Genomic DNA, 15,226 nt, shown 5'->3' with positions numbered 1-15,226 from the left:
CGTGATCAGTACCACAAAGTCATCTTTAGCCAGCGGCAGGTAAATAGTATCAGGCTCACATCCTGTCAATTGCTGACAGCGATTCCGACCTTGTGCTATTAAGGACACTGTCATGTCTACCTTTGTGGTTAATGTTTTCATGGGCGTATGAGACAAAAAGATCCATTCCAGAGTCTTCAACTCCTGCGTGTTAACACACCACTGACCTAAAAGAGCATAAGGCTGGGAAAAAGCATAAATTATATACAAATCTATTGGTAACTTGACATTGATTCTGGAGGCAAAGGAAGTTGCGATTTTATCCAAAACTTTCTGCAAGACAGTTTTTGCTTCTGGTGTCAATCTCCTGGAAGATAACAAATCTGAGTCCCCTTTCAACAAGGTAAATAAAGGGGACAACTGTTCAGTTGTGATGCCTAAAAGGGGTCATACCCAATTAATTGTTCCTAATAATTTTTGTAAATCATGAAGAGTGGCGACCTGATCAACAGTATGCAATGATTGTGGGAACACTTGTGAAGTAAAAAGTTTCCATCCTAGATTCTTCCAGGGCTGCTCTGTCTGCACCTTCTACAGGTTACAGATAGCCCCGGAAATCTTTAATGACGATTCTAATTTAGCGAAAGCAGTGAGCAGCACATTTTGTGTTTCAGCAGCAAGGAGGCTGTCGTCCATAGAGTGATAGAAGTAGATCCAGCTGAAGGATTGCCGTACTTTTAGTGCTGCATCCACGACTACCTGGCAAATCGTGGGGCTACTCATCATGGTCTGTGGCAGAACGACCCAATGGTATCGCTGCATGGGTTTGCTGTTGTTAACTGAAGGCACAGAAAATGCAAAATGAGCACAATCATCAGGGTGTAAAAAAATTGTAAAAAACCAGTCCTTTAAATCAATAACAGAAAGAGACCAATCTTCTGGGATCATAGCTGGGTTAGGGACTCCAGGCTGTAGCGGCTGCATTGGGCTCGTTACTGCATTTACAGCCCGCAGATCTTGCAATTATCTCCATTTACCAGACTTTTTTGGAATGACGAATCCAGGGGTGTTCTGTGGGCTGGTAGGTGGTACCAGGTGACCTAATGCCAGCTGTTTGTCCACAAGGAGTTCCGCTGCAGTAATTGAATTGTACACACTTTTTCCAACCAAGGGCTTGGATGTAAGGAAAACGGTTCTCGCTGAGCCACTTCTGGGTCGGGGTGGGCGCGCCGGGGGCGGGGGGGGGGGGGCCGATGGAGGGGAGCTCGGCAGGAAGGGGCGGCCACGGGGGGCCGTGTGCCCCACCAGGTGTGAGGTTCGCTGACCCGCCTGGTGCGGTGGCTGCTGGCGCTGCGGGCTGTGCTGCGTTGGAGGGACTGCGCGACTTTAGGCTGGAATTCACCCTGCTTTGATCTCAGGTCGGGTACGCCGACGGCTGTAGAGTGACCCTGTTGTACGTTTTTGGTTGCAAGCTGAAGTAGCAAGATCTCAGCGGCTTGCTCTGGTTCAATTTGTCTCATAGTAGCAGCTTGTAGCCGATCTAAAAACCGAACATGGGGTTCCTGAGATCCCTGTTGAATTGACACTAAAGACATTTCTCGCCGGCCAAGATCTGGCACCTTTCGCAAGGCCTTGAGAGTTAAATCTGTGGCTTGCACAGATACCGGTCTTGGCCGTGTCGCTTGCGCTTGCCCCGTGGCGTAATTATCTTGACCCAGCAACTCGTTTTCTCCAGTACCTAATCCAGCAGAAATTTTCTCCATAACCTGTACAATTACAAGTTCCTTATATTCTGATGCCCAGACGGTATATTGTGCAGATGACAGAACCATTCTAAGTATTGATCGCCAGTCAGAAGGGGTCATGGCAGAGGATTCTCCTATAGCCTGTATGAGGTTCATAGTAAACGAAGCCTGGAGACCATATTCGTGTATGGATTTCCGAACTTCCTTAATAAGCTGGTATGGTAAATAAACATACTCTGGGGCTTGGTTAGGCTTATATACTACAGGCATAGCTTGAAGGATAGAAACATCTCCTTTGCAGAGCGCATCCATCCTACATTTGTCTAACAACACGTTCGACCGTCCGACAACATTCAGGGGTCCCGTACGAGTCAGAGGCTGTGTAGGAGCCAAAGAGGGGGGTGTAGGAGCAGAAGGGAGCGTTTTAGGAGCAAAAGGGGGGGGGCTTTAATAAGTGACATCTGTGATACTGATTTTTGTTGTGTCTGTAAAATTTCATCTGCTGTGGGGGCGGGGGCTGCCGTAACCTTCACCGGAGTTAGCGGCGGGTATAAATCAGGTCTATCCTTGGTGTCTGTTTCTCTGGGATCAAAAGGATAGTCAGATTCTGGCAGATCTACCCCCCGCATGCCCGGTGTTGAGTTAGGGGTTTCATCCTGCGCAGGACTAAATGTTTCAAAAGACTGCAGCTCAGTCTGTTCCTGCTTTTGCGAGAACGGAGGAGGGGCAGCCGACACTTGTAAGATAGTTTCTGCGACTTTTAGAGCATTTAAAGCTGTATACACTGTTTTCCAAGTAATAATGATTTCGTCAGGGACTTCAAGCTGCAAGTCCTTTTTTGTCTGCAAATTCCTCCCCCACCTTTGCCCACAATGAGCTATCATATGAACCTGAGGAAGGGTACCATGAGCAATAGTCTCTTATCCAAACTAACAATTTAACCAACTTTGATACTGCAAACCCTTGTTCTTTCAAAATTCTTTGTAAAATCTCTTGATGGGGCTTTTGCTCCTTTGTAGCTGAGTGTCCTATCTCATAAATCCGCAGCGGCTCACCTCAAATCGTTCCAGCGAAGGGTGATGTCTCCCCTTGTGTGTGTCCATGCATGCATATCTGTCTCCTCTTGGTCCCAGCTGCGGTTCGCCACTGGTAATGATCTCCAACTCTGAATATCTTCATGTCCAAATATCTTTATATCCAAATATCTTCATGTTCGAAAACCCACTTTCAGACGCCATCTGTGGTGAATGACTTCACGGACCCCAATCTTGTGCTCAATCAGAATCATTTTATTGCTCAAGTGAATACCTTATATACTAATATAGTAGTTACTAGAGCCAGTCAGCTTTGGATTTGTGGCTTTGCAAATGCCAGTTCATGGTTGCTGTTTTCCGGGATCTTTTGCAGCTGGATGTGTGAAAACAGCTGTTTTGGTTTCGGCTGCCGCCGGCAACAAAAGCGCCACGCGGCCGCCCCTCCCCCCGCTGGCGTGCGGAGGAGAAAGGAAAGAAAGAGGCAGAAACTGGTGGGTCAGGATAAGGGCAGTTTAACAGAACAGCAAACGGAGGGAAACAGGAACAACAACGATACAGATAAGGAGAAAACACAACCACGAACCGTACAACAGCCGCTCTCCCGAAACAGGACCGACGCTGCGCCCGCCCAAGCCGCGAGTGCGTTCCCGCCGCGCCCCCCCCCCACCGGAACCCAGTGTGACGTCACATGGTATGGAATACCGGGCTCTGTTTGGCCAGGTGGGGTCAGCCCCCACCCCCCGGCTGTGCCCCTTCCTGGAGTCCGGTGAAAATTAACCCTGTTCTGGCCAAACCCAGTACATTATCCACCCCTTATTCCATACCATCTACGTCATGCCCAGGTCCCCCATTGTCCGGTTGATCACCACCACTTCTCCTGTCTCCAGATATCATTCCCTTAGTCTATGGATCATCACTCTAAAGTGTCCGTTGAGTTCATTTAATCCATGACTTCGGGCTCCATCTGTCGTTATGGTCTTCCTTGGCAGGGCAGGTGATGTGTGGTGATGGGCGGTCCCTTGCTGCATCCAGAGCTCACGGCTGATGTATCTGGTGCGGCCTGTGCCCACAGTCTGCAGGAGATGTTGATCTTGATGAAGTTGCTGGATGCCAGTTGTTGAAAACCAGGTCCAGTTCCATCATCACTGTGCTCTGCTAGGTTTTCATCGAAAAAGTCCATCCTTCTTTAATCTGGAGAATTCTTACTATGCTACTACTGGTACAACATATAACAATTATAACAGTGATAACAGACAGTGACAGGGTTATTTAACAACTAACTTTATACAATTTATTTATGGACTATTCTCGCCCAAAATTAAATCCCCATGAGGTACACATCGGACTTCCCCATCCTTCCGCATTACCCACCAGGTACACCCAGGTCCTTGAGCAAAAGCAATCCCGCGGACGGGCTTGCCTTTGCCTGAGGCAGGACTAACCCAAACCGTCTTCCCTAACATGTTCCGCATGTGCACTACAGGGACTTTATCCCCTTCTACGGGGCGCTGAGGTTTTGACTGGGCAGGACCAGCCCGGTTGGTGGACCCTCTGGTGTTAACCAACCAGGTGGCCTTTGCTAAATGGGTATCCCAATTTTTGAAAGTCCCACCCCCCATTGCCCTCAAAGTGGTTTTTAGCAGCCCATTGTAACGTTCGATCTTTCCCGAGGCTGGTGCATGGTAGGGGATGTGATACACCCACTCGATACCGTGTTCTTTGGCCCAGGTGTCTATGAGGCTGTTGCGAAAGTGAGTCCCGTTGTCCGACTCGATTCTTTCGGGAGTGCCATGTCGCCACAGGACTTGTTTTTCCAGGCCCAGGATGGTATTCCGGGCGGTGGCATGGGGCACAGGGTAGGTTTCCAGCCATCCGGTGGTGGCCTCCACCATTGTGAGCACATAGCGCTTGCCTTGGCGGGTCTGTGGCAGTGTGATGTAGTCAATCTGCCAAGCCTCCCCATATTTATATTTTAGCCATCGTCCTCCATACCACTGAGGCTTTACCTGCTTGGCTTGCTTGATTGCAGTGCATATCTCACATTCATGGATAACCTGTGCAATAGTGTCCATGGTCAAATCCACCCCTCGGTCACGAGCCCATCGGTATGTCGCGTCTCTTCCTTGGTGGCCCGAGGTGTCATGGGCCCACCGAGCTATAAAGAGTTCACCCTTATGTTGCCAGTCCAGATCCACCTGAGCCACTTCAATCTTAGCAGCCTGATCTACCTGGTTGTTGTTTTGATGTTCTTCAGTGGCCCGACTCTTAGGGACGTGGGCGTCCACGTGACGGACTTTTACAGCCAACTGCTCTAGCCGGGCAGCAATATCTTGCCACAATGGGGCAGCCCAGATAGGTTTACCTCTGCGCTGCCAGTTGTTCTTCTTCCATTGCTGCAGCCACCCCCACAAGGCATTGGCCACCATCCAAGAGTCGGTGTAAAGATAGAGCACTGGCCACTTCTCTCGACTGGCAATGTCTAAAGCCAGCTGGATGGCTTTCACCTCTGCAAACTGGCTCGACTCACCTTCTCCCTCGGCAGTTTCTGCGACTTGTCGTGTAGGGCTCCATACAGCAGCCTTCCACCTCCGCTGCTTCCCCACAATGCGACAGGACCCATCTGTGAACAGGGCATACTGTTTCTTATCTTCTGGCAGCTGGTTATACAGTGGGGCCTCTTCAGCACGTGTCACCTCCTCCTCTGGCGATGCTCCGAAATCTTTGCCTTCTGGCCAGTCCATGATTACCTCCAGAATTCCTGGGCGACTGGGGTTTCCCATTCGGGCGCGCTGGGTGATCAGAGCGACCCACTTACTCCATGTAGCTTCGGTGGCATGATGCGTAGAGGGGACCCTCTCTTTGAACATCCAGCCCAGGACCGGCAATCGTGGTGCTAGGAGGAGCTGTGCTTCAGTGCCGACCACTTCTGAAGCAGCTCGAACGCCTTCATATGCTGCCAGAATCTCTTTTTCAGTGGGAGTATAGCGGGCCTCGGATCCTTTGTATCCCCGGCTCCAGAACCCCAGGGGTCGACCTCGAGTCTCCCCTGGTGCTTTCTGCCAGAGACTCCAGGTTGGGCCATTCTCCCCGGCTGCGGTGTAGAGCACGTTTTTAACATCTTGCCCTGACCGGACTGGACCAAGGGCTACGGCATGAACTATCTCCCATTTAATCTGTTCAAATGCCTGTTGTTGCTCAGGGCCCCATTCAAAATCATTCTTCTTCCGGGTCACGTGGTACAGAGGACTCACAATTTGGCTGTAATTTGGGATGTGCATCCTCCAAAAACCCACAACACCCAGGAAGGCCTGTGCTTCCTTTTTGCTGGTTGGTGGAGACATAGCTGCTATTTTGTTGATGACATCCATTGGGATTTGACGGCGCCCATCCTGCCATTTTATTCCCAAAAACTGGATCTCTTGAGCAGGTCCCTTGACTTTACTTCGCTTAATGGCGAAACCGGCTTTCAGAAGGATTTGAACTATTTTCTCCCCTTTCTCGAAAACCTCCTCTGCTGTGTCGCCCCATATAATGATGTCATCGATGTACTGCAGATGTTCTGGGGCTTCACCCTTTTCCAGTGCAGTCTCGATTAGTCCATGGCAAATGGTGGGACTGTGTTTCCACCCCTGGGGCAGTCAGTTCCAGGTGTACTGGATGCCCCTCCAGGTGAAAGCAAACTGTGGCCTGCACTCTGCTGCCAAAGGGATGGAGAAGAATGCATTCGCGATGTCAATTGTAGCGTACCACTTGGCTGCCTTTGACTCCAGCTGATATTGAAGTTCTAGCATGTCTGGCACGGCAGCACTCAGCGGTGGTGTGACTTCATTCAGGCCACGGTAGTCTATTGTCAGTCTCCACTCTCCAGTAGATTTTCTCACTGGCCATATGGGACTATTAAAGGGTGAGCGAGTTTTGCTGATCACTCTTTGACTCTCCAGCTGGCGGATGAGCTGATGAATGGGGAGAAGGGAGTCTCGGTTGGTACGATACTGTCGCCGGTGCACCGTTGTGGTCGCGATTGGCACCTGTTGTTCTTCAACCCTCAGCAACCCCACAACGGAAGGATCCTCCGAGAGACCAGGCAAAATGGACAGCTGTTTAATTTCGTCCGTCTCCAAAGCAGCTATGCCAAAAGCCCACCGATACCCCTTTGGGTCCTTGAAATAGCCTCTCCTAAGATAGTCTATACCCAGGATGCACGGAGCCTCGGGGCCAGTTACAATGGGGTGCTTCTGCCAGTCCTGCCCAGTGAGGCTCACTTCAGCCTCCAGTACACTCAGCTCTTGGGACCCCCCTGTCACTCCCGAAATGCAAATGGACTCTGACCCTTTGAACTCTGATGGCATTAAAGTACACTGTGCACCAGTGTCCACTAGAGCTTTATACTCTTGTGGATCTGACGTGCCAGGCCACCGAATCCACACCGTCCAATAGACACGGTTGTCCCTTTCCTCCACCTGGCTGGAGGCAGGGCCTCTCTAATCCTCGTCAGAGAATTTGCTGCTCACCTGCTGTAAAAAAGACTTGGAGGTCCCCTCCAGAGGATCGGAATCAAGGTCAAACTGTCTACCTGGTCTGGAGAGTTGGCTTCTGGAAACTGGAGCATCACTTTTCCTAACAGAATCCCCTTTGGTGATTGTTTTACCTCGCAACTCACGGACTCGTGCCTCTAGACTTGAGGTGGGTTTTCCATCCCACTTCCTCATGTCCTCTCCGTGGTCACGCAGGTAGAACCACAGGGTGCCCCGGGGTGTATAGCCTCTGTATTCCCTCTCCTGAGCAGAGAAACGCCTGCCCCTAACAGCTGAGACACTGGCCCGTACAGGTGGGGAGTAGGACATATTCCTGTCTAGTCGCTCGACCAGTTTCTCCACGGCTGAGACAAGGGAGGAAGAGAGACTTTCCTCATATTGGCGGAGTCTGACAGCCACCTCGTCCACTGTTGGTGCGTCCAGTTTACAACCTTTCCAGTTGGTACCTTTCCAGTTTACAACTGCCAGTGAGTTGGCATGCGAGGAGGGTGCACTCCGCACAAACTTCCTCCACATGGATTGTGAGCACTGGAGTTCATCTGGGTCTGTGGGTACCTGCTCATCGTCTGTGTCACAGTAAACCAGCTCCCGCACAGCTAATTCCCTCAAGTACTGAATACCCCTTTCCATATTGGTCCACTTGCCAGGATAGCATACAAAATCGTCACTGAAGGGGTACCTCTCCCTCACGCCTGACAGAAGTCTCCTCCAGAGGCTGAGGATTTGTTCCTTTTTCCCAATGGCCTTGTCAATGCCCCCATCCCTGGCCAGGGATCCCAGCTGCTTGGCTTCCTTGCCCTCTAACTCCAAGCTGCTGGCCCCGTTATCCCAGCACCGCAGCAGCCAGGTGACAATGTGCTCTCCTGGGTGGCGGCTGAAGTCTTTGCGCATGTCTCGCAGCTCGCCCAGGGACAGGGACCGGGTGATGATCTCTGTCTCTATCTCCCGTGATGACCCTGGCTCATCATCATCCCTCCCGGAGCGATCCGCTCTCTTTGCATCTTTCTTTAGTTTTACGGGGGCGACTGCTACCTGCACAGGTTGGTCATTGGGCTCAGTCACTGTGCCTGTGGCTGGAGCTGGGGCTGGAGCAGCTGCTGTGTCCGCTGGGGAAACCGAGGCAGACCCTGCAGCTGTGGCAGCGGCGGTGCCAGTCTGGGGGGCTGTGACTGCCTGCTGGGCTGGAGGGGCTGCAGGGCCGGCTGGGGGGGCAGCGCCAGTTGCAGCGCCTGCCGCTTCGCTTCCCCCCCTTTCCCCTTTAAGGCACTGAACAGTGTTGAACAGGGCTCGGTAGGCGTGGGCCAGACCCCAGCACATTGTGGTGATCTGTGTCTCTCTGGAGTTCCCAGGGTGGCAGCACACTTTTTTCGGATATTTTACCAGATTATCCGGATTCTGTATTTGTTCAGGGGTGAGTTTAAAACACACCGGTGGTGCCCACTGCTCTAGACATCTGCCCATGCTGTCCCACACACCCAGCCACTCACAGCTATCCAGCCCCGGGGCAGGTCTCTGCAGGATGTTCTTAATGACTTGCTTAACCCTAAACAAAACCCAGAACCCGTTCAGCAGGCAGAACAAAAGGAGAGTGCTGCCCTGAGCATCCCACGGGTACTCGAAATTCTCAAAAGCAGTTAGGACCAGCCTGAGGAAGAGAGGGGGGGCGAAAGAGTGGGGGAAGGTATCCCCTTCGGCTTTCCCCACAGACTGGGTTTGATTATTAACAAAATCTAAGACATAGGATCCGAGGTACGGAAATGACCGCAGTGCCGCATGCAAATACAAGACTGATTTCATGCACAGTGATGTTATCATATCATAAGTCGATATCGTACAGTACAGTAAAATCATAATCCTGATCCTTTTCCCCGTGACGATGAATAGCACCACAGGGAACAAGTACAGCAAGTACGGATTCAAAAACCACAACCATCTGATGAAAGACAGAAACATTTTTACCGGCGACTATTTAAGTAACACAGAAAAAAAAAAAGTGCCTACAACAAAATTTAACAAAATCTATGAAAGCAGTTTTAACACCCGCTGCTCAGCCCTGCCGTTATCCCCGCCCCACGTCTGGGCGCCAATTTAATGTTTTGGTTTCGGCTGCCACCGGCAACAAAAGCGCCACGCGGCCGCCCCTCCCCCCGCTGGCGTGCGGAGGAGAATGGAAAGAAAGAGGCAGAAACTGGTGGGTCGGGATAAGGGCAGTTTAACAGAACAGCAAACAGAGGGAAACAGGAACAACAACGATACAGATAAGGAGAAAACACAACCACGAACCGTACAACAGCCGCTCTCCCGAAACAGGACCGACGCTGCGCCCGCCCAAGCCGCGAGTGCGTTCCCGCCGCGCCGCCCCCCCCCCGGAACCCAGCGTGACGTCACATGGTATGGAATACCGGGCTCTGTTTGGCCAGGTGGGGTCAGCCCCCACCCCCCGGCTGTGCCCCTTCCTGGATTCCGGTGAAAATTAACCCTGTTCTGGCCAAACCCAGGACAACAGCTTATCTCTTGAGAACACAGAAGGGAGGCACAGGAAGCGCTGATCCTTCAGGGTCATGAGACAGTGATGTTCTGTCTCAAATTATATGGTTTCCCACACTGTTACACAGAGGGACCTTGCTGGATTTGGAGACTTGCCCAACAAGAGCTGTGTGAGGTTTAATAAAGATGAGTGTGAAGTCTTGCACCTGGGATGGAATAATGCCCAACAGCAGTGCAGGCTTGCAAGCAATTGGCTGGGGAGCAGCTCTGCTGAGAAGAACCAGAGCTGGGAGTATTGTTGGGCCACAAGCTGATCATGAGTCAGCAGAGTGCCCTGGTAGCCAAGAAGACCAGCAGCCTCCTAGGCTGTATGAAAAGGACCACAGCCAGCAGATGAAGGGAAGTTTTTCACTCTACCTGGCAATTCACAGAATCACAGAATAGTAGGGGTTGGAAGGGACCTCTGTGGGTCATCTAGTCCAACCCTCCTGCCGAAGCAGGGTCACCTACAGCAGGCTGCACAGGACCTTGTCCAGGCAGGCCTTCAATATCTCTAGAGAAGGAGACTCCACAACCTCCCTGGGCAGCCTGTTCCAGTGCTCCGTCACCCTCAGAGGGAAGAAGTTCTTCCTCATGTTCAGACGGAACTTCCTGTGCCTCAGTTTGTGCTCGTGGCCCCTTGTCCTGTCGCTGGGCACCACTGAAAAGAGCCTGGCCCCATCCTCCTGACACCCACCCTTCAGATATTTATAACATTTCTAAGGTCCCCTCGCAGCCTTCTCTTCTTCAGGCTGAACAAGCCCAGTTCCCTCAACCTCTCCTCGTAGGGGAGATGTTCCAGTCCCCTCACCATCCTCGTAGCCCTCCGTTGGACTCTCTCCAGTAGCTCTTCATATTTCTTGAACTGGGGAGCCCAGAACTGGACACAGTACTCTAGATTCTGTGATTCTTTGAGGCCTCACTAGGGCAGTGTAGAGGGGAAGGAGAACCTCCCTCGTCCTGCTGGCCACACTCTTCTTGATGCACCCCAGGATGCCATTGGCTTTCTTGGCAGCCAGGGCACACTGCTGGCTCATGGTTAACCTGTCGTCCACCAGGACACCCAGGTCCCTCTCCGCAGAGCTGCTCTCCAGCAGGTCCACCCCAAGCCTGTACTGGTGCATGGGGTTGTTCCTCCCCAGGTGCAGGACCCTGCATTTGCCTTTGTTGAACTTCGTCAGGTTCCTCTCTGCCCAGCTTTCCAGCCTATCCAGGTCACGCTGAATGGCAGCACAGCCTTCTGGTGTATCTACCACACCTCCCAGTTTGGTGTCATCAGCAAACTTGCTGAGGGTACATTCTAACTCTTCATCCAGGTCGTTGATGAAGTAGTTAAACAAGACTGGGCCCAGAACTGACCCCTGGGGGACACCACTTGTCACCAGCCTCCAACTAGACTTAGCGCCGCTGATGACAACCCTCTGAGTTCTACCATTCAGGCAGTTCTCTGTCCACCGACCACTCATCCAGCCCACACTTCCTCAGCTTCCCTAGGAGGATATCATGGGAGACTGTGTCGAAAGCCTTGCTGAAGTCAAGGTAGACAACATCCACGGCTCTTCCTTCATCTACCCAGCCAGTCATGTCATTGCAGAAAGCTATCAGATTGGTCAGACATGATTTCCCCTTGGTGAATCCATGCTGACTACTCCTGATAACCTTCTTTTCTTCCACTTTTCTAAGGCTACATCTGGAATACTGTGCTCAATTTTCGTCCTCCCAGTTTGAGGAGAGGGATTGAAAGGTAGGATAGATGTAGCAGAGGACCACAATGATTAGAGGGTTGGAGAACTTGACAAATATGAGTAAAAGCTGTAGAAGTTGGGTTGGCTTAGCCTGAGGAAGACAAAGCTCAAGGGGTTTCATCACAGTCTTGCATTATCTAAAAAGTAGTTATAGAGAACACGGAGGTACTCTCTTCACAAGCATGTACAGTGACAGGACAAGAGGCAACAGGCCCAAGGTGTTTGAGGGAAAAATCCATCTGGATGAGAAAAAAAAAAGGTTAAAAAATCTCATGTGAGAACAATTAAACACTGGAATAAGTAGCCCAGAAAAGTGGTGGAATCTCCCTTGCTGGAAACATTCAAGACTTGGCTTGACGGGACCAGGAGTAACATAATTGAAGGCCCTGCTTCAGTGGGAGGCTCAACAATATGATTTCCAGAGATCAAGGTCTCCGAAACTTCCGTGGTTTCTATAATTCTGCATCTCCTTTCACCCTGCTTGGGAAGTGGTATTGTTCTTACTTACCTTGTGAGTGCTGCCCTTCAAGAACATTATTCTCTGTAGTTTTTTCATTCTCAAGAAGGCATCAGAACTCTGAAGATCCATTAGAATTCAGCATACTTCAGGCAGCCAGTGTTTCTGAAAATCAGTCCACTGTTTTTATGTGCTTACAAATTTAGTAAAAGCGCTTTGACAAAAGAACTTTGGTGGTCCAGCTGCTCGTACTTCTGTGTTCGGTTCTCTAGTTTTTTGAAACGGAGGGATTTGGGTACTGTGCAGTTGCTGAATGTATTTGGAGGTTTATATTGATAAAGTACATTTCTAGTAGCTTCATTATTGTTCTTGGGTCTAATAAAAGCTGTTCCATTGCAATAGAATAAGTGAAAGCGTAATTGCTTAATTTGCAAATATCTTGGTAGCTTTCCTTGCTGTCTTCCTGGACAAAGTCATAATGAGGAAGTCAAGGATAAGGCGTTTTTGTGCCATTCCAAAACTTCCTCAGTATGCAGATTTGGAAAGAACAAGCATGATTGGTTAGTGATTGTAAGGAATTCTGAGAATAGCAGAGTAGAAACTTGGATTTTTCTAAAAATCTGTGGTAACTGTTAACTTTTTTCCTAGGCTTTTAATTAAAGAAATAAAACAGATAAAGTCTGAATACGCAGTCCTGCAGATGCAGTCTTACAAGTAAGTGTTTTTCCTTGTAACTAAGTTAGCGTATATAAAATCGAATTCTTACTCAATTTTATGAAATATGAACTATAATTTCATTGTAGTTCACTTGAACTTTTGTTTTGCATGTGCATATAGGGTGAAACAAAATGACCGAAACAATAATGACAAAATAGAGAGAATTCAAACGGTGAGCATTTTTTTTTTCTTTTATTGCTGTGACAGCATACTGTATTTCTGCTTACGTTTCTGCAACACTTACTCTCAGATACAGTTATTTCCACTTGTCTACCTGTGATTATGCTAGCCCCTTCATCTGCCTTGATGCTATTTTGATACTCTGTCATTGTAGGTGGCAAACACTTTAACATAGCATTTTTGTCCTTCTTGCCGATGAAGGTCCGCAGTATGTGGGCACTTATAGATGAAATGCTTACATCTCTGAAAAAAGAAAAGGCAGTTGTGGATGACGTACTTAGTATACCTAAAGACTGTGTTGGTCAGTACACTTTAGATGGATCTAATGTTGCGTTTAGAGTTCCACGGCTGTTGGTTCACAGAGTTGAAAGTGACATACATCAAGTAAGTAATTCTTTTTCCTTCTTGTTAAACTGTATGGGTTTTTTTCCCAGTGCCAGGGGTGTCATTACATACGTGTTTTTTAAAAAAAAGAACTTCAGAGATAATAAGAGATAATTGCTCAAGGGTGGAGAAAATGCATCGAATTCGTAAGTAAAAGTTTGTTATGGGTATGCTGCTGTTTTGTATTGGTTATGTTTCAGCCATTAACTTTTTAAGTTCAGTATCTGCATTAGTAAGTGTGCCTGATCAGTACTTGATTTTTTGTTGTTTAGACATTAAAACTAGGATGACCACTTTCACTATTGCTTTAATTAATGGGCATTTGTTTCCAGTGTGTAGTCTATAGAATCATAGAATGGTTTGGGTTGGATGGGACCTTACAGATAATCTAGTTCCAATGCCCCCTGCTATGGAGGAACACCTTCCGCTAGACCAGGTTGCTCAAAGCCCCATCCAGCCTGGCCTTGAACACTTCCAGGGAAGGGGCATCCACAACTTCTCTGGGCATTGCATCCTGTCAACATCTGGAGGAAATGGCATCAAAGACACATGAAAATATGTTAGACTTAATACACAAATATAAGCGTAAGTGTCCGTGTACTTTAGGAACAAGATTTTGTCTGTTCTGTCACTGGGTATACTACCATAAATAACCTACTATGAATAGCTGAACCCTGCTGTAGAAGTGTAGGGGGACAGACAGATTATTTGCATGCTTATTCTTCATGGAAGATCATAGAATGATAGATTTGTTTGGGTTGGAAGGGGCCTTATACATTATGTAGTTCCAATGCACCTTGCTATAGGCAGGGACACCTTCCACTAGACCAGGTTGCTCAAAGGCCCAACCAACTTGGCCGTGCACAATTTCAGGGAGGAGGCATCCACAGCTTCTCTGGGCAACCTGTCCTAGTGTCTCACCACCCTCGTAGTGAAGAATTTCCTTTTTTGTATCTAATGTAAGTCTACCCTTTTTCAGTTGAAAGCCATTACCCCTTGTCCTGTCGCGACATGCCCTTGTCATGCCCTTGTCAAAAGTGCCTCTCCACCTTTCTTGTAGGCCCCTTCAGGTACTGAAAGGCCGCTGTAAGATCTCCCCAGAGTCTTCTCTTCTCCAGGCTGAACAGCCCCAACTCTCCCAGCCTTTCATCATAGGAGAGGTTCTCCAGAATCACCTCCCTTGACCTGCTGGCCATGCTGCTTTTGATGCAGCCCAGGATATGGCTGGCCTTCTGGGCTGCAAGCGCACATTGCTGGGTCATGTTGAGCTTCTTATTAACCCAGTTGTTTTCCTCAGGGTTGCTCTCAATCGCTTCATCCCTCAGCCCTTATTTGTGCTTGGGATTGCCCCAACCCATGTGCAGGTCCTTGCACTTGGCTATGTTGGCCGCACAGGCCCACCTTTCAAGCCTGTCAAGGTCCCTCTGGATGGCATCCCTTCCTTCCAGTGTGTCGACCGCACCACACAGCTTGGGGTTGTCGGCAGACTTGCTGAGGGTGCACTGCATCCCACTGTCTGTGCTGTCCATGTCACCAACGAGATGTTAAACAGTGCCAGTCCCAGTACTGACCCCTGAGGAATGCTGCTTGTCACTGGTCTCCACTTTGACATTGAGCCATTGACCACAACTCTTTGAGTTTGATAACCCAGCCAGTTCCTCACCTGCCATGTGGTCTATCTGTCAGATCCATGTCTCTCCAATTTAGAGACAAGGATTGTGCGGGACAGCGTCAAATGCTTTGCAGAAGTCTGGGTAGATGACATCAGTGCTCTTCCCTTATCCACCAACACTGTAACCCTGTCGAAGGCAACCGCATTTGTCAGGCACAATTTGCCCTTGGTAAAGCCATGTTGGCTGTTACCAGTCACCTCCTTATTTTCCATGTGCCTTAGCATAGTTTCCAGGAGGATCTGCTCCATGAT

The 15,226-nt window shown here is 49.4% G+C and overlaps 1 protein-coding gene across 1 annotated transcript in view; it reads left to right on the top strand.

Annotated features, from left to right (window-relative positions):
• Positions 1 to 15,226, top strand: part of HAUS6 (HAUS augmin like complex subunit 6) — a 36,909-nt gene that overhangs the window by 10,454 nt on the left and 11,229 nt on the right. Inside the window, exons 6-8 of the mRNA XM_075411013.1 lie at positions 12,670 to 12,735; positions 12,859 to 12,910; positions 13,120 to 13,302. Of these exons, the coding sequence (XP_075267128.1) occupies positions 12,670 to 12,735; positions 12,859 to 12,910; positions 13,120 to 13,302 (301 nt within the window). The remainder of the gene's footprint in view (positions 1 to 12,669; positions 12,736 to 12,858; positions 12,911 to 13,119; positions 13,303 to 15,226) is intronic.

Source organism: Opisthocomus hoazin, chromosome Z (genome assembly GCF_030867145.1).
Source record: "Opisthocomus hoazin isolate bOpiHoa1 chromosome Z, bOpiHoa1.hap1, whole genome shotgun sequence".
Classification (NCBI taxonomy): domain Eukaryota; kingdom Metazoa; phylum Chordata; class Aves; order Opisthocomiformes; family Opisthocomidae; genus Opisthocomus; species Opisthocomus hoazin.
This window is presented reverse-complemented; position numbering and strand designations above follow the sequence as displayed.